The 18458-nt window shown below is 41.3% G+C and overlaps 1 protein-coding gene across 1 annotated transcript in view; it reads left to right on the plus strand.

Moving 5' to 3' along the window:
- The window catches only part of LOC126482358 (transcription factor 25), a 137004-nt gene that overhangs the window by 82316 nt on the left and 36230 nt on the right, over nt 1-18458 (plus strand). Inside the window, 3 exon segments of the mRNA XM_050106438.1 lie at nt 6680-6873; nt 14463-14746; nt 14749-14887. Of these exon segments, the coding sequence (XP_049962395.1) occupies nt 6680-6873; nt 14463-14746; nt 14749-14887 (617 nt within the window).

Genomic DNA, 18458 nt, shown 5'->3' on the forward strand with positions numbered 1-18458 from the left:
CCCTCTCTCTCTTGCCCCCCTCTCTCTCTTGCCCCCCTCTCTCTCTTGCCCCCCTCTCTCTCTTGCCCCCCTCTCTCTCTTGCCCCCCCTCTCTCTCTTGCCCCCCCTCTCTCTCTTGCCCCCCCTCTCTCTCTTGCCCCCCCTCTCTCTCTTGCCCCCCCTCTCTCTCTTGCCCCCCCTCTCTCTCTTGCCCCCCCTCTCTCTCTTGCCCCCCCTCTCTCTCTTGCCCCCCCTCTCTCTCTTGCCCCCCCTCTCTCTCTTGCCCCCCCTCTCTCTCTTGCCCCCCTCTCTCTCTTGCCCCCCTCTCTCTCTTGCCCCCCCTCTCTCTCTTGCCCCCCCTCTCTCTCTTGCCCCCCCTCTCTCTCTTGCCCCCCCTCTCTCTCTTGCCCCCCCTCTCTCTCTTGCCCCCCCTCTCTCTCTCTTGCCCCCCCTCTCTCTCTCTTGCCCCCCCTCTCTCTCTCTTGCCCCCCTCTCTCTCTCTTGCCCCCCCTCTCTCTCTCTTGCCCCCTCTCTCTCTCTTGCCCCCTCTCTCTCTCTTGCCCCCCCTCTCTCTCTTGCCCCCCCTCTCTCTCTTGCCCCCCCCTCTCTCTTGCCCCCCCCCTCTCTCTTGCCCCCCCTCTCTCTCTTGCCCCCCTCTCTCTCTTGCCCCCCTCTCTCTCTTGCCCCCCTCTCTCTCTTGCCCCCCTCTCTCTCTTGCCCCCCCTCTCTCTCTTGCCCCCCCTCTCTCTCTTGCCCCCCCTCTCTCTCTTGCCCCCCTCTCTCTCTTGCCCCCCCTCTCTCTCTTGCCCCCCCCTCTCTCTTGCCCCCCCTCTCTCTCTTGCCCCCCTCGCTCTCTTGCCCCCCCTCTCTCTCTTGCCCCCCCTCTCTCTCTTGCCCCCCCTCTCTCTCTTGCCCCCCCCTCTCTCTCTTGCCCCCCTCTCTCTCTCTTGCCCCCTCTCTCTCTCTTGCCCCCCTCTCTCTCTCTTGCCCCCCTCTCTCTCTCTTGCCCCCCTCTCTCTCTCTTGCCCCCCTCTCTCTCTCTTGCCCCCCTCTCTCTCTCTTGCCCCCCTCTCTCTCTCTTGCCCCCCCTCTCTCTCTTGCCCCCCCTCTCTCTCTTGCCCCCCCTCTCTCTCTTGCCCCCCCTCTCTCTCTTGCCCCCCCTCTCTCTCTTGCCCCCCCTCTCTCTCTTGCCCCCCCTCTCTCTCTTGCCCCCCCTCTCTCTCTTGCCCCCCCTCTCTCTCTTGCCCCCCCTCTCTCTCTTGCCCCCCCTCTCTCTCTTGCCCCCCCCTCTCTCTCTTGCCCCCCCTCTCTCTCTTGCCCCCCTCTCTCTCTTGCCCCCCCTCTCTCTCTTGCCCCCCCTCTCTCTCTTGCCCCCCCTCTCTCTCTTGCCCCCCCTCTCTCTCTTGCCCCCCCTCTCTCTCTTGCCCCCCCTCTCTCTCTTGCCCCCCCTCTCTCTCTTGCCCCCCCTCTCTCTCTTGCCCCCCTCTCTCTCTTGCCCCCCCTCTCTCTCTTGCCCCCCCCTCTCTCTCTTGCCCCCCTCTCTCTCTTGCCCCCCCTCTCTCTCTTGCCCCCCTCTCTCTCTTGCCCCCCTCTCTCTCTTGCCCCCCTCTCTCTCTTGCCCCCCTCTCTCTCTTGCCCCCCTCTCTCTCTTGCCCCCCTCTCTCTCTTGCCCCCCTCTCTCTCTTGCCCCCCCTCTCTCTCTTGCCCCCCCTCTCTCTCTTGCCCCCCCTCTCTCTCTCTTGCCCCCCCTCTCTCTCTTGCCCCCCCTCTCTCTCTTGCCCCCCCTCTCTCTCTTGCCCCCCCTCTCTCTCTTGCCCCCCCTCTCTCTCTTGCCCCCCCTCTCTCTCTTGCCCCCCCTCTCTCTCTTGCCCCCCCTCTCTCTCTTGCCCCCCCTCTCTCTCTTGCCCCCCTCTCTCTCTTGCCCCCCCCTCTCTCTCTTGCCCCCCCTCTCTCTCTTGCCCCCCCTCTCTCTCTTTATTGCCCCCCCTCTCTCTCTTTCTTGCCCCCCCCCTTTCTCTTTCTTGCCCCCCCCTTTCTCTTTCTTGCCCCCCCTCTCTCTCTTTCTTGCCCCCCCCTCTCTCTCTCTCTTGCCCCCTCTCTCTCTCTCTCTTGCCCCCCCCTCTCTCTCTCTCTCTTGCCCCCTCTCTCTCTTTCTTGCCCCCCCATCTCTCTCTCTATCTCTCTCTCTCTCTCTCTCTCTCTTTCTTGCCCCACCCCCCTCTCTCTCTGTCTTTCTTGCCCCACCCCCCCTCTCTCTCTCTTTCTTGCCCCACCCCCCTGTCTCTCTGTCTTTCTTGCCCCCCCCCCTTCTCTCTGTCTTTCTTGCCCCCCCTCTCTCTCTTCCACCCTCTCCCCTCACACAGGTACGCAGTTTCTATGTAGTGACTGATAAGTTAAAAAAGAACCATATTATTGTGTTTTGTATTGCATCTGGAATACACAATGTTAATATGAAGATTCAGTGACTGTTAGCACTGATACATCCTATACAGAAGTGAAGATAACTTGGATCCGTGGTCTTCAGAAGAATGTCATTAATACCAGTGACTTAAAAGGTATTCTCAAAAGCGTTGGTGTGTGGAATGGGAAAGCAACTACATGTACATGTCAGTGAGTACCAAGGAGGCTTCAAAAAGGGCTGATCATGTGCAGAACAAATCTTGAATCTGAAACTTGTAGTGGCACATAAAAAATAGAGCAAGAATTTTGTGCACACATTCATAGACTTCAAGAAAGCCTATGATTTAGTGTAGAAACAGACCCTGTCTCAAACTTTGGAGGAGATGAGTTTGGATAGATCATCCACTGAAGTGACCAAACGATCTTAACATGACATCCTAGGTCAAGTGTAGGACGAACTTTTCATAAGCCTTAACAGCTGGTTAGGCGCATCACTAATAGGTACATGGATAGTTTCTATCGATCTGAGAGTTCCAAATGAGGAAAATGGATAATTTTGTTTCAAAAAAATAGTGAATTTCTCATTCAAAAGGCAGAACATGAGAAACGGCTGTCATTCTTCATAAATTTATAGAAAAAGTGGATAAAAATTAAAAAAAGCTAACGTTTTTATCGGAAGTGCTTTATCAATTGTTTCATTTCCTGTGGATATGAGAGGTAGGAACTAACTTTTTGATAATACATGTATGAAAATAAATTTTCTGATTGAGAGGTGCCGTCAAAGTTCTAGCGTGACTAACAAAGTGGTAAAGATCAAAGCTGCAGTCAGGCAGGAAGGCAGACTTCGCCTCTTTAACTACACTGTGATGAGTTGCTCAGAGAATGTGACGAGAAATGAAAGGAGTGGTGGTTTATGACTGGGATGCACGAAAAGAGGAATATATGAGGAAAAAAGAATACAGGTAGATCATTTGGCAATCATAGACAGTATTGCGATATTGTCGGAATCATTAGGGAACTAGTGTGATAGAAAAAATGCTGTGGGAGCACGAATAAAAAGATGAAGTTAACATAAAAATTCATTGTCAGTATCTACAATAAGAAGACACTATTGATCCATGCTATATTAAAACATTATGAGACAGTAATCTGCCCTGAAATTTTATACACAAAAGGGAGTCTGAACCTCATAGGAACAGGATTATTTAAAAGACTTAAGTTTGTAGAATATCAGAAGGGAGGGTATTGCTATCTTGAAGAACAGAAGACAGTCGGATAAAAGACTAATGAACCAAGAAGTGTTTACCTGAATAGAGATGATCCCACACAATGAAGATGTTCTTTGGTCACATCCTTAGAAAGGCCCAGCAGAGGCTGACTCATAAGATAATGTAGTTCCTTGTGAGAAAGAGAACCAAAGTATACTAGATCCAAAAGGCTCAAAGGGACCTGGAAGAAATGGGAGTACAGGAAACTAAGACTGGCAACAAGGTGACTTTCAAAGCAAAAAGTCAAGCTATTATAAGTTTCTAGGAAGGGATTAGATTTAGGACAAAAATATGAAGAATAGCAAATTGTAACTCATCTCAGTAACGCAACTGTCACTTCATTGTGAACATCTTTCACCCAGAGGAAAAGAATTTGTGTGTAACATGCTTATGTCCAAGTAACATCCTACAACACCAGTCACACAAATGCCCTACTCAGGTACTTTGAAAATTTTGGGAACAAAATGACCTCTCAGCTTTAGTACATATTATGAATCCAATCTCATAAAATGAATTGTTAAAATCAATGCCACAATACCTGCTGTTGCCTTTGTGGATAATAGAATCCACCAGTTGTGATACTTGCATTGATACCTTATCTATAAATGATATTTTAATGTGAAATATTTTATTTGTTGACTAGAGGGCAGCCATCATATTTCCTAAGCTTCTACCACCAGTTTTATCTGACAAGAATGCAAATGTTGTGAAAGTTTTAAAATTTTGTATGTAGTCAGAGCTATTTAAGTTTTTGGAGGTAAGGTTTACAGTGACTTACTGATCAATACAGTTGTTTTATGTCCTGTCTTTTCATAAGCTTCGTTATTTTACCACGCGTTTTATTTTTCTCGTGAATGTGTGCTTGCTTGTGCAAAGAAATTGTGTACAAAAAAGATTTTAAATAATATTTATTAAAGTTTGAGGGTTAGAACTTATATAGTGACAACTATTTATTCACAACCAATACAAAAGAGTTACATGTTAGCATCTGTTACTGTCCTTCAGAGTAGTCACCAGCATTATGTAGAACCCGTTGCCAGTGATGTGGAAGGCGTAGCATGCCGTTAACAGAGCCTGTTCTGTTGATGGTGCAAATGTAGTGGTCTACTGCCTTTGGAATCTCCGGAACAGTTCTGAAGCAAATGCCACGAAGTGGTTCCTTCATCTTTGGAATCAAATCAAAGTTAAAAGGACTTAAGTCCAGGGAGTATGGTGGATGGTACAGTTCTTCCCAGTTCCATCGACCGAACAGAGCAGCCACAGCTTGCGCTGTATGCGCCTGCGCATTGTCATGCAAAATGATGGGTGGGTTGCGCAGAAAGTGTCGCTGCTTCTTTCGCAAAGCTGGTCGCAAGTGAGGCTACAAAAATGAGCAGTAATGCTGTGCATTGACGGTCTGCGTGGAGGAACGTAGTGCATTAGGATAACACTATCACAGTCGTACACGAGAATCACCATATCTTTAGACCATTCCATTCGTACCATCAACAGAACAGGCAATGTTAATGGTATACACAACACTGGTGACTACTTTGAAGGACAGTAACAGTTTCAAACATTTAACTCTTTTGTATTGGATGTGAATAAATAGTTGCCAATATTTAAGTTCCAACCCTTGTATTAATCTTTCAAGTCATTAGCAATTTTTAAATAGGAGACCTGCCAAAAAGATACATGTTAAATGAGCCATAAATCAGTATTGTGCAGATACTAATGAGTAACAAGTGGCAGCACATTTGGGGTCCAAAGGTATGTTTGTTTTGTGAAGTGGGAAGTATGGAGAGACTAAGTGAACAAGGTGTGGTTATGTAAGTACTTCAGGAGTAAAGGAGATGACTCACTGAAAAGCAGAAGCATTGCATCGTCGATAGGTGTGGGCGACCCCCCCCCCCCCCAACCCAAACACACACACACACACACACACACACACACACACACACACACACACACACGTGTGCCTATGCCCCTACTTGCTGGACAAACAGTGCTAGTGCGTTTTGACAGATGAACTAAGTTGGGGGTGTGGGTCGTCAGGTGGAGTGAGTAAAAGGAGAGAGTAGTGGGAGGCAGGAAGAGGACTTGGGTGTGGGTGGCTAGCAGCTCTGAGGGAGGAAGCCAGTTTGCCGGCTAGGAACATGGAAGGCAGAGGTGGAGGCGCACGAGCTAGGCATGTGATGCTTGACTGTCAGAGCCGGTGGGAAGCGGTGCACACTGAAGGTGATGTGCGGACATGAATTGTGAGGGGTGACAAGATGGATGAAGGGGAAACCGATAGAGGGTGTGGGGACAGTGGGTTACTGGAGATTGAGACCATGATGGTTACAAGAGTGAAGGATGTGTTGCGAGAATAACTCCCATTAATGTAGTTCAGAGAAGCCTGTGGTGGACGGAAGGATCCATGTTGCACCACCAGTGTGTAATTATTTTTGATGTTATCAAACTGATGTGTTCCAGGTATATACAAACGTAAGAGAGAGGTATGTTAGATACAATCGATTAAGTAGGTATGCTAGGTATAATGGATTAAGTAGTGCATTTGGTAAGACACTGGCCTCAGATTTGGATGATGGAGCTCATACTCTGTCCGGATGTCCTGATATAGGTGTACCATGTACCTAAATTGCTTCAGACAAATGCCAGATGATTCTCCCAATAAGACTAAATACTACTACTGCTGCCGCTGCCGCCGCCACCACCACCACCACCACCACCACAACCACAACCACCACCACCATGTTAGCTATTGTGATATTTCAAAACCATCATAACAAGAACACTTAGGGAAATATTACGAATAAAAATGGAATGATTATGTAACCCTCACACTCGACAATATATAATTAACAATGAAGCCTAAAAAACATCAAAGATCACGTCACTCTCTTTATTCCTTTTATTTTTCAGCATTTTTTCATAAATTAATCCTGGTGTTTATGTAGGATGAATAATTGTATGGATAAATGCAAAACTTAAGTGAACACATTCCGTATTTATTTTTGCCAATAATTGTAATAAATACTCCTTTTTTTCAGTCAATTATCAATGACCATCCCTACCATGTAGATGCACTCATCCAATTGTCGGATTTGTGTAAACTGAGTGAAGACCTACAGATGGCTGCAGAACTGAATGAACGAGCATTATATTGCTTGGAAAGTGCCTTCCATCCAACGTTCAACATTATCACAGGCAACTGTCATTTAGATTACAGGCGACAGGAGAACAGGTAAAAGCATTTAGTTCATTTTAAATATGGTTAAATTTATTTAGATGATTGGTGATATTAAATTGTATATACTTTAAGTGCTGCAGATCAAACTTTTTAGCTCTAAACAATAAAGGTGGTGATGATTAAGGTTGCATTAATTTTATGTGCAAAAGATGATATGTCACGCAACACTATTTCAGGATTTATATGTTTGAATCATCAGACTGAAATAGATACTTCAGCTCATAAGGACATAATTATATCCCTATTTTGGGGAGGTTGATACTATTATTTGCTTTTATTACAGCTCATGAAATAACATAGCCTAACTTTCTACACTATCATTAGGTATTCAGGTGGAGTGCTGTAAATATTTCTATTTACACGAAAAAGTAGTGTTCTGGCTATATTTTAAACCTTAGAATAATATTTAGAATCTAAAGACAAACTGAGTTGTAATGGAATTTTTCTTTGATAATTTTTTTACGGAGCTGTTGTTCTTGATTATACATTAAATTTACCTAGGATGACTAAAAACGAAAAGACCAAACCAATTTCAAGCAATTACTCTCCTTTGAGATATTAGGATAAAGGTGGCTGCAAAGGAGAACTCCTAGAATGATGTACTACTGGAGCATGTAAATATCCAACTAAATAAGAGTTTGGTAGTCCAGTCTTTCAGATACTACATTAGTACTTAAGATTAATCAGACATGAGTGGTTTGGCTAAAAAATTACCAAACTGATTTTTTATTTGACAAAAATTGCAGGCCTCAAATTCAAATGCTACACTGCCAAATCGCATGGTGTCTCCCCTCTTCATTGCTGCTACCCATTCACCTGCTGACCCCTCAGTCGGGCCGTGGCCTTCATTTGTGTTAGTGTATGTATTCGCAACCTGTTAAAAAATGAAAAAGCAACAAATTAATGTGAAACTGTGAGTGAAAGTTAGAAAGACAATCACAGACACCCATTCTTTATTGAAACAAAGGTGTAGTAATTAATGCCTTTCAGCCATTCAAGTAGGCTGGTTGAGTGACTGAAGTGGTTCAAGGATGTACGAATAAAGGTTGAACATGAGTCACGTCTAAGGTGACCTTCAGTGTCAGCTATGAATGAAAACATTGAAAGAATTAGAGATCTTAAATGAAAAGACCAGTGATTAAGTATTCACGTGGTTGTTGGTATTGTAAAAATTGACACAGTTCGGCAGATTTTACGTGAACATTTCTACAACAGTAAAGTTTGTTCAAAAGTGGTGCTCAATAACCTTACATCTGTGAAGTCATTTTTGGTTAAGTGTGAGATCCATGTATTGGAACATCCTCCCTAGTCACCAGATTTTGCTCCATGAGACACTTTTTTTTCTCTTCCTGAAAGTGAAATCTGCACTGAAAGCAACAATATTTTAGTGTGTTAAAGCCATGAAAGAAAAAATCAATGGAATATGTAAATATGCTTTCAAAAGATAACTTCAGGTACTCGTTTGAGCAGTGGAAAATTCCCATGGAGTAGTGTAAGGGTTTTGAAGGGAATATTTTAAAGGACATAATGTAAAAATTATTAAGAACTACCGTATTTACTCGAATCTAAGCCGCACTTTTTTTCCGGTTTTTGTAATCCAAAAAACCGCCTGCAGCTTAGAATCGAGTGCAAAGCAAGCGGAAATTCTGAAAAAAGTTGGTGGGTGCCGCCACAACTTACTTCTGCCGTCGAATATATGTAGCGCTACACAGGCATGCTTTGTAGGCACAAAGATAAATACTGGCGCCAAAACCTCTGCGTCAGTAAATAAATTTAATAAAAAAAAAAAGTGAAAGACGAGCTATTTTCTCCGCCCCGACTTTCGACCACTGCATTTTCATACATTATCGAACGAAGTAAATACAAATTCCATGTTGTTCATCTTCGAATGCATCAGCATTTCAGTGTACTACAAAAATCCGACTGGCAAGACTGTTTGGGATGTTTGTCAATATGGCCAACTCTACGCTCTGAATTTTTTCCTACCTGTGAGAAGAGATGGTTGCTAATAGGAACTTTTATAAATTGTGAATCACATGCAGTATTCTCGTCACCATAAGAATAATACGCATATAAACATTTTGCCATGTATTGTTTCGTGTTTGCTGCTATCTCATTTAAATCTGTCTGCCTAATAAACTACGAAACTAGAGTGAGACAACAGCAAACGCGGAAGAATATACATATCATGTCATGTTTACATTTGTATTATTCTTATGCTTAATAGTGATACAGTCGGAAATTAAGCACGGTAATTGACTAGATTTTTAAATCTAAGATGACTCTAATTTCTGTGTAGACTGTAATGTACTAAAGAGGCACCTGCAAAGATTTTCAAACGGAGAAAAATTTTCGTTAAGCTCTCGTTCAGAACATCTTCTATCATACGCAGTCTATTATTTGGTTCTTGTTGATCATTATCAAAGAAAGCAGCAGTGTAAGTAACAATAAATAGCAGTTTCTTGCCATTGTTTCGCTAATGAGACGATTCCTCTCTTGTAGCAGTAGCGGTAGCGCGCACAAAAGGAAGCCATGCCTCGAGCGGCGACAGGCCGTAAACACGCACTATCAGAATGTGACAAACAATGCATGGCACAGTACAGTAATGCATTTTCAGCTTAGAGTGACGTAAACACCTATAACAAAGAAAACTGCGCTTATCAGATCAAAGAAAAATAAGCAATCAATTCAAACCAGACAAAGCACGTAGAAAAGGAAGGGTACCCGTATAAATATGGACGGAGCGCCTGACGCATAGCAATGGCTACCTGGTAAAGCTTTACTGCTAAGCTTATGACTCGAACCAAACTACTGTAGCTGTATCGTCATTCATTCGACCTAAATTGTGTCTCATATTACAATAGACCAACTTTGTTTCGATTTGGAGATGCGGCCTATAATTTTTTTTTCCCCTTGAATTTCAAGTCTCAAATTTCAGGTGCGGCTTAGATTCGGGAATTTTTTTTTTTCCTTGATTTCGAGTCTCATTTTTCAGGTGCGGCTTAGATTCGAGTAAATACGGTAAATATAGAGACTATTTTATTTCTTATGATCTGCTTGGTGCAGTATGTGACAATCCATGCTGGTGGTGATCAGATTTGGTTGACTGGAACCTTGACTATGATTATGCCTGCCACCACATTCCCATGCCATCCAACATCAGACCACTATCACATCCGAATGTCCCATAAATTTGGATATTGCACAATTTGACCAGCCGACTAAATGGAGACCCACTATGAGGCCCCTTTCAAACTGTCGTGTATGACAACTCTGTTTCACATGAGTACACAGGATCCCTGGGTCCCTCACAGTGATCACTCAACATCTGAAACTCTTCATAACCATTATACTAAACCAGGTTTGCTAACAACACTAAACAAGAACAACAGTAATGCACTCTGATGGCAGTTCTACGTGTCACATAGAATTTTAACTCTAATCATTTACATATCCACAAAGAATGTGTGTGTGTGTGTGTGTGTGTGTGTGTGTGTGTGTGTGTGTGTGTGTGTGTGTGAAGTTACATTGACATCTGACCATGTCTTCTGGGTGCTTTACTTTTTAGTGGGCAGTGTATTTTGACATTTGGAGGAGGAGATTGGTGACCGAAGTGAAAAGGCTTCGCTGCATGAAAAGCACTGACTTGCTTATCATATCCATGACATTCTCTCCACTATCATATGATATGAAAAGGCTGTCCTTCATTGAACTTTTTCAGTATCCTCCATCAGTCTTATCTGGTGAGGATGCCATATCACATAGCAATACTTTAGAAAAGGATGGACAGGTATAGTGGAGGCTGTGTCTTTAGTTGATTTGCTGCACCTTGTAAGTGTTCTGCCAATAAAATACAATCTTCGATTTGCCGTACAACATTCTCTGTTTGATGCTCCCAATTTATGCTGTTCCGTCACTCCTAGGTATTTAGATGAAAAGACATCATTTAAATTTATGTAGATTTTGTGTGACAGAAATTTATTACTCATGTGGATAACCTCACACTTGCTGCTGTTTAGGGTCAGCTGCTGATTTTCGCTCCATGCAGATAGCTTGTATAAATAATTTTTTAATTCGATTTGGTCTGATAACTTCACTACACAAATTGTTTGCCATTGATACTGACATTTACGAAGAAGGCTGCTCAACATGTATTGTTAAATCATTTATATAGATTAAGAGCAGCAGAGGACCTATAACACTTTCTTGGGGAACCCCAGATATATCTTCCATTTCACCATGTGACTTCCCGTCATTTATCAAAGATTGTGACGTTTATGTGAGAAAATTGTGAATCCAATTGAATAGCTGAGCCAGTACTAGACATGCCTGCAATTTGATTAGAAGCATTTGAGAGGAACAGTATCAAAAGGCTTCTGGAAAGCTAGAGATATGGAATCAAATTGAGATCTCATGTCAGTAATGTTAATCACTTCATGTAAATAAAGAGCCAGTAGCTCCCCAAGAACTGATTTTTTTTCTGTGCAGGTTGTGTGCCAATAGATCATTTTTTTAAAGGTATTTCATTGAAAGAAGAAATGTTGATCAATACATAAAACTGAGTAGGAGTCAGACTTTATTTCAGCCTGTAGCACAGAAAACACTGCAAGGAGAAGTCCATTGGCAAGGGCAAGCTCAGTTATCCAGATTTTTAGTAGTTGGTCTGAATAGTAGTCAGTTTTGTAACATAGGCACCCAAGGAGAACACATTGAGCAAGGAAATGGAGTAATCCCAAAAATAAATAAATTACCCTCCATTTTGCCATGGTTCCTCGACAAGACTGAGTAACAAAATAAGATCCCCAGTTTCGTGCTGATAAAAAAGAAACACTGCATGCTTGGATACACATGCATGGCTCCTCTCATCAAACACCCATTGTTAGCTCTAAAGCAAGTTTAGTCAATCTTTTTTTTCTACTGCCCATTTTTGTATCTGTTAATAGTAAAATTTTCTAACCACCCACCAGTTCCATGATATGCTGATTTATAAAGTAGAGAAGTAACTTTACTTTATAAAAATTTGGACAGCAAAGTTACAGCAAGTTGAGACACACAATAATAATAATTACTCACCAAATACTTTATAAAAATTTTATGAAAACCTAATGAAAATGTTTTTAAAGCCCCACCGTTCTGTAGTGACTCCAACAATTAGACACAAAGGTTTCTAAAAGATCTCAGAGTATGTGCAGAAAGCAAATCGCATTTGTCTGACTGTTTGTTCATGTTATTTTCTGATAGGAGGAGAAAAAATTGTAAACAATAATGAAACTAAAACTTCAGAATTTAAACTTTTCTTCAATCAGTCAGTAAAACATGGGATGGTGACTAAGTCAGTATTGGGAACAAATATTTTTCAAAGAGCTAACATACTCTCTTCTTCCACCATCCTCAGTACTCCATCATTTCGAAAAGATAAAGAAAGAGCAAAACCTCAGTATCAGATGCCTCCCATATGCCAGTGGATCATAAATGAATTGGGAAGAATTAAAGCTAGTAGCAAAGACAAGACCCTTCTGCTTGGTATTTTTCCTGCACCGTGGTTTTTTTTTTTTTTTTTTAATGCAGCAAACTGCTCTGTCTCGTGGCAATTGTTGAACTTTTGTAGGTTCTGTCTACATGCTGAACCTGGTGTCAAGAAGTGCGCTTATGTGATTTCTTTTCCACAAAAACATTTTTATGTAAATGATGCGAAGTCTGATATTGTAGTTCGTTTTTTAATCTATTGTTTTCCTTATGAAAAAAGAAAACTTCTATTTTTCATTTCCCATAGTTTTTTATACCATGATATTTCTCATTTGATTTTGAAAGAAATATTTATAAAAAAATTTGTTCCGCATTAAAGCGCAAAGGTTTAATGATGTACACCTTACCTTATCACTGTTTATAAAGGCCTTTGTGGACTCTCACCTGCAACATAACTATTTCTTTCAGTATATTAATACGAGGGTTGGAACTTTAATAGTGGCAACTATTTATTTACAGCTCTTGCAAAATAGATACACGTTACAAAGTTTTACTGACCTTCAAAGTAGTCACCAGCATTGTGTATAACCCATTACCAACGATGTGGAAGTCATAGGATACTCTTAACAGTGCCAGTTGTGTTGACAGTTTGAGCGGCATGGTCTATTGCCCGTCAAATTTGTAGCAGTTGTGAAGCGAATGCCGTAAAGTGTTTCCTTCAGTTTAGAAATCGAGTTGAGCTCATGAGGGCTTAAGTCAGGGGAGTGCAGTAGGTTGTATAGCACTTAGCAGCCCCATCAGTCAAACAAATCAGTAACAGCTTGCACTGTGTGTGCTTGAGCATTGTCCTGCGAAATGATGGTAGGTCCTGCAGAAAGTGTCGTCAATTCTGTCTCTATATTGTCCATTTTTGGAACACAACCTACGACCAGCTTAGAGACAGAAGTGATGACACTTTCTGCAGGACCTGACTGTCATAGATGAAGATTTATCTGTAGATAACTTGAGAGAATGAGTATTCTGTACTTGCTCTTGAATTTCAAGAGGCAGTATTTTATGTGAAAGGAATTATGTGACTCGCGTTTTCAGAAGTATCATAGCATAGTTTTTGGAACTTCTGTAAAAATATTAGTATTCTGGAGACTGAAATTGCTGCTATGATGGCTGACAAGTGTTTTTTGTCTTTAAATATTTCACATTAACTCAGCACTATCTATACTGGAAAGTGATGAAAGCATCCTCACTGAAATCTTATTTTATTGGTGGGTCTGTGGAATAAAATTCTTCATTAACATTTTGGAGAATGGGCCCTTAGACGAATGTCTTGCCTAGAAAACTGGCCATTTATGCAATTATTTAAAATTTAAAGAATTACTGGCACAAATTTAATTGATTAAGCCTTTACTTTAGTTCTTTGATAGATTATAAATTTTTAAATAATGACAGAAAGTATAATTATCCTTCAAAAAAAAGTGTGAAGTGAGTTATTGAGCAATTTTTTCCTCTTTAGCCCCCAAAATTTCTTGCTCAGTCAACAAATGTGACATATTTGTAGCAGAATTACAGGAAACTGCGAAACCTGATCAGTATGTGCCCAAAATTACATCAGCATGATCACATAGTGGCTAAGCTGTTCACAATAGCAGCTTTTACATTCGCTTATGTTTCTTTCAAAACGATTCCAGAAATTGACAACAGAAGGCATCACCTGCAAAGGAACAGGTAGCAGGACATATGTACATTGTTCTCAACTACTTTGTTTTTCAATTACATGTAGAAGGTAGGTCACTACCACATAACACTGAATTAACTTTGTTTTCATTCCATATTTTGTTTGGTTAAATCTGGAGTAAGTTTAGCCTATTGTATGTCATCATTGTTATTGTTACGGGGTATGTTTCAACTGAGTGACGTGTTCAAAACATCACATTCCATCGCACTATCACCCCTTCATTCTCTCTCACTCCTCCCCCCCCCCTCTCTCTCTCTCTCTCTCTCTCTCTCTCTCTCTCTCTCTCTCTCTCTCTCTCCTTCCCCCCCCCCCCCCTCCCTCCCTCAGTTCTCTCTGATTTTATGAGAAACATTAATATAGACTTTATTGTATTCTTTTGTTACAGGGCACTATTCATCACTATTTTTAAGCACTTGATGTTTGTAGGCCAACGTGCATGTTACCGAACTGCACTGGAATTGTGCAAAGTTCTGCTTTCACTCAACTTTGCAGATGATCCATTGGCTGTTGTGTTGTGCATAGATTTCTATGCATTACGATCACAGAAGTATGCATGGCTTGTTGCTGCTGCTGAGGAATGGGAAGCAACACGGAATGTTTCACAATTACCAAATTTTGCATATTCACATGCTCTGGCCCTTTACCACCTGCAGAAGCAAATCAGTGTGAACCAGATGCTTCAGATATACAAATTCAAAAGGCTCTCATAATGTTTCCTGGTGTGCTGATGCCTTTGTTGGAAAAATGTTCAGTGCAGCCAGATCCAAGGGTAATAAGGCATAACTTTTTCACCTCACAGGCTGAAAACAGGTAAGAAACTGTGCTTCAGTGCTAAGTATGTGATGAAGGAGAAAATTTCTTGACTTGTCAGAGAAATGCTGTCAATATCTATAAAACTTTTGCTTTTGAATGACTGGTCAGTTCTTCAGGAGGCGAAATTCCGGTACTCCCAATAGACTCATTTAAAACTGAGAAAGTTATTCCTAGTTTTTGGAACTGTTATCCCTTTCCTAAGGGAAGAAAGAGGGTAGGTTGTGGAATGTAAAAACTAATGTTGTTTCCTCAAGTGAATTTTCTATTTGATACATATTTTATTATTGTTATCTTAGTACACATTCTAATATTATACTAATCAAATCAAGTACAAGCTTGATCTTATTAATAAATTTGTTCAGACAGTTTTTTTTTAAACTCAGGCATCTTCTGTGTATTTTGTTTAACCAAGCTCTCAGTAAAAAAACTCTTTTGGATAGTTTATTGCCAGTGGAATTCGTCCAGAGTTCCAGATTTATGCTTTCTGGTATTCAGTGGTTCAAAAATGGCTGAGATAAGTTCAAACATTCCTTATTTCTTTTGTATATTATCCTTATTGAAAATGTCCCAACTGCAACTACAGGTTAAGAAAGGGCACAATCTGGCATTAGACTCTAGTGATTAAAACTGTGTGAAATAACTTACCCTGTGAACACTTGAAAAGATTGAGTATGTCATATTTTACATACAATACATGGCACCAGTCCCTTGAATTCCTAAAGTAAGAAGAAAATTCGTTCATCATGACAGTGGACCTTAACTGTGTTCCTACTCGTTAGCTCAACATCTAATCTTCTTTTATAGATTTATATGGAATTAATATTTTTTTCCAAAGTTTCACTGACCATGTACAGAATGGCCTCATGATATAAGAGCTACAGGAAATTTTAACAGTACAAAATAATTTACCTCTGAAGTAAATTATCAACAACATTTGCTTCCTTCCTTTTCTTGAATTTGCAGATTTGTTTTCTGTTTTTAGTACAGAAGATGGGGAAGTTCTTGAATGAATTTATTCAAGATTTTCAAGAATTACTTTTTCAAATAATTAATTCTAGTGTATATAATAAATTGTATGAAATATATTCTCTTTAGATCACAATAACTTTAAATTTGATTAAGTCAGTTGACGCATATTTAATTTTTCTTCAGTTCAAATGTTGTCTGACATATTCCAGTTTTGTAATGCAAATAAATTTATTAATAAGTAAGAACACTCATTCTGAACATTTTTTTCCCCCTCAAGTGACTTGCCTCACAGTTAAACAACCTCCACTGCATACAATTTTGATTGAGAGATGAGTGCTAACTTTTTCTTTACAGAACACTACAGAATTGATTTACCATAAACATTTATCATTTTATTTTTACAATAAAGAACAAGGGATATATTGACAATGCTGCCGCAGTTGTCTTGAGGCTATTGGCTTTCAGCTGAAAGAGCACAAAAGCCTGTCTCAGATGAAAAAGGTAACACCATATTGACTTGATTCCCATCATTTGCACATCAAAATATGAATATTTACTTGTTGCTGCTCTCACAAAAAGGCTGCAGCTGCACTAGCACTAAAATGTGCCCAAAAAGATACTTAGCATTGGGGAACCTGAAGGAATCGAATTACTAATTTGCTGAAGCAGTCACTTTATTCAATGTGTTTGCTACCCTTAACATAAGGTAGTATGAAAAAAGAGGGGTGTTAATGGTGATTAAGTCTGGCGGGGGGGGGGGGGGGGGGGGGGGGGGGAATACAAGGATTTGTTGGAGGGCAATTTCCTATCTCTGGTGGAGTTCAGGGAAAGTGGCATTATTTGGGAAAAACAAAATAGCCCTTGTGATGCAGCAAGCACTCACTTCCCTTTAGGCAAGCTGTAGACCATGTTCAGCATCTTGAGTATGGGTGTCCCCAAGGTGGACAGTTCTTTTATATTTATGCACAAGTTCAGCCAGTTTAGTGTTGTTATAATGCCTATATAAAATACTGTTAGTTGAGACAAGTTACCTGATAAAAAAATGTGCATTGTTTTGCAAGTTGGTCACCCCGTTATTGAAAGATTTCCCATCGATGTGGCTGTAGTACGTGGTAGTGGGTGGGTGCATGGGACAGTTTTTACAATGGGAACAATGGCAAGGGTTGGTACATAATGGTTTGGAAATTTTATAAGATTTGACTAGGATGTTACTGAGGTTAGGAGGCTGATGGAAGGCAACAGTGTGTGATGGTGTGGAGAGGACATCAGGGGGAGAGGATCTCAGTCCAGGGCTTGACTTAAGACAGTCATTGCCTTGACAGAGTAATAAATCATTGAGGCATTCAGTGCCTGAGTGGTACAGAGTGATGAGGGGGGTTTTTGAGTTTTGAGTGTTTTGGAAATGGAAACTTTGTTAGTAGGTGGATAAATGGAAGATACTGCTCTGGAGAGGTGGCTACTAAGATGCTGCAGATGCGTAGGCTGCAGGGAAGGGAAATTTGATGTGGAATAAGTGGCAGTTGTCATAGTGTAGGTATTAATTCTTGTTGTCCTCCCCCGGTAGCTGAGTGGTCAGCGCAACAGAATGTCAATCCTAAGGGCCCGGGTTTGATACCCGGCTGGGTCGGAGATTTTCTCCTCTTGGGGACTGGGTGTTGTGTTGTCCTAATCACCATCATTTCATCTCCATCGACACGCGAGTCGCCGAAGTGGTACCAAATGGAAAGACTAGCACCTGGCGAATGGTCTACCTGACGGGAGGCCCTAGTCACAAGACATTTACATTACTCGTTGACTTTATAAGGGCAGATTTTTGAATGTGGGCTGTGGTGAGGTGTAGACCAACATTGAGCAAGTTGGTTCTGAATTTGTGAAAGGACAAGAATAATAGAGTTGGCAAATTGAGTTAAATTTTTGCAGAAAGCTGAGAACATGGTAGAACATTATAATCTTTGTCTATCACTACATGTGGATCCCTCCCGCATGGGGTCTGAATAACCTGCCCTTCCTTTTTAATGTTTCCTAGTCTATTCCTGTTTCTTCCCTGGTGCAGGAACCATTAGTTCCTAAAGATCAGTAATTTTTCATTACCTTCATGTGTATATGTAAACAACACTGACAATCCTCCTAAAGGTGGGTACTGGCAGCATTTGCGTCTCAGAATTGTTATTAGTTTTCTCGATTCCACTTTCCTTTGATACAGTAAATTTATGAATTCATATAAAGATATATGACAATTAAACTGTGAATGACTGTATCTTCAATATTCTGTATAAACAAGCTCACATAATCTATCTGTTCATCTCACTCTGTCTTTAGCTCGTCTGTTCTGAAGCTGGGGTACAGTACACCCGTCATCCTGGGGTTTGAGTAACCTGACCTCCCCTTTTAACCTTCCCCAAGATATCCTTTGCTCCTCCCCCCGATTGAGGAACTTCGAGTACTTAAAGAATGAAGTCATGGACAACCAAAAGCAGCTGTAATGTGTATTCACGGACAGCCATGTCATCACCAGTGACATAATAGGTGACTTAATGATGGTCACTTGACCAAAACTGGTTGTCTGTGAATAAATATTGTACATATTAAACCAGCTCTT

Source organism: Schistocerca serialis, chromosome 5, assembly GCF_023864345.2.
Source record: "Schistocerca serialis cubense isolate TAMUIC-IGC-003099 chromosome 5, iqSchSeri2.2, whole genome shotgun sequence".
Taxonomy (NCBI): Eukaryota; Metazoa; Arthropoda; class Insecta; order Orthoptera; family Acrididae; genus Schistocerca; species Schistocerca serialis.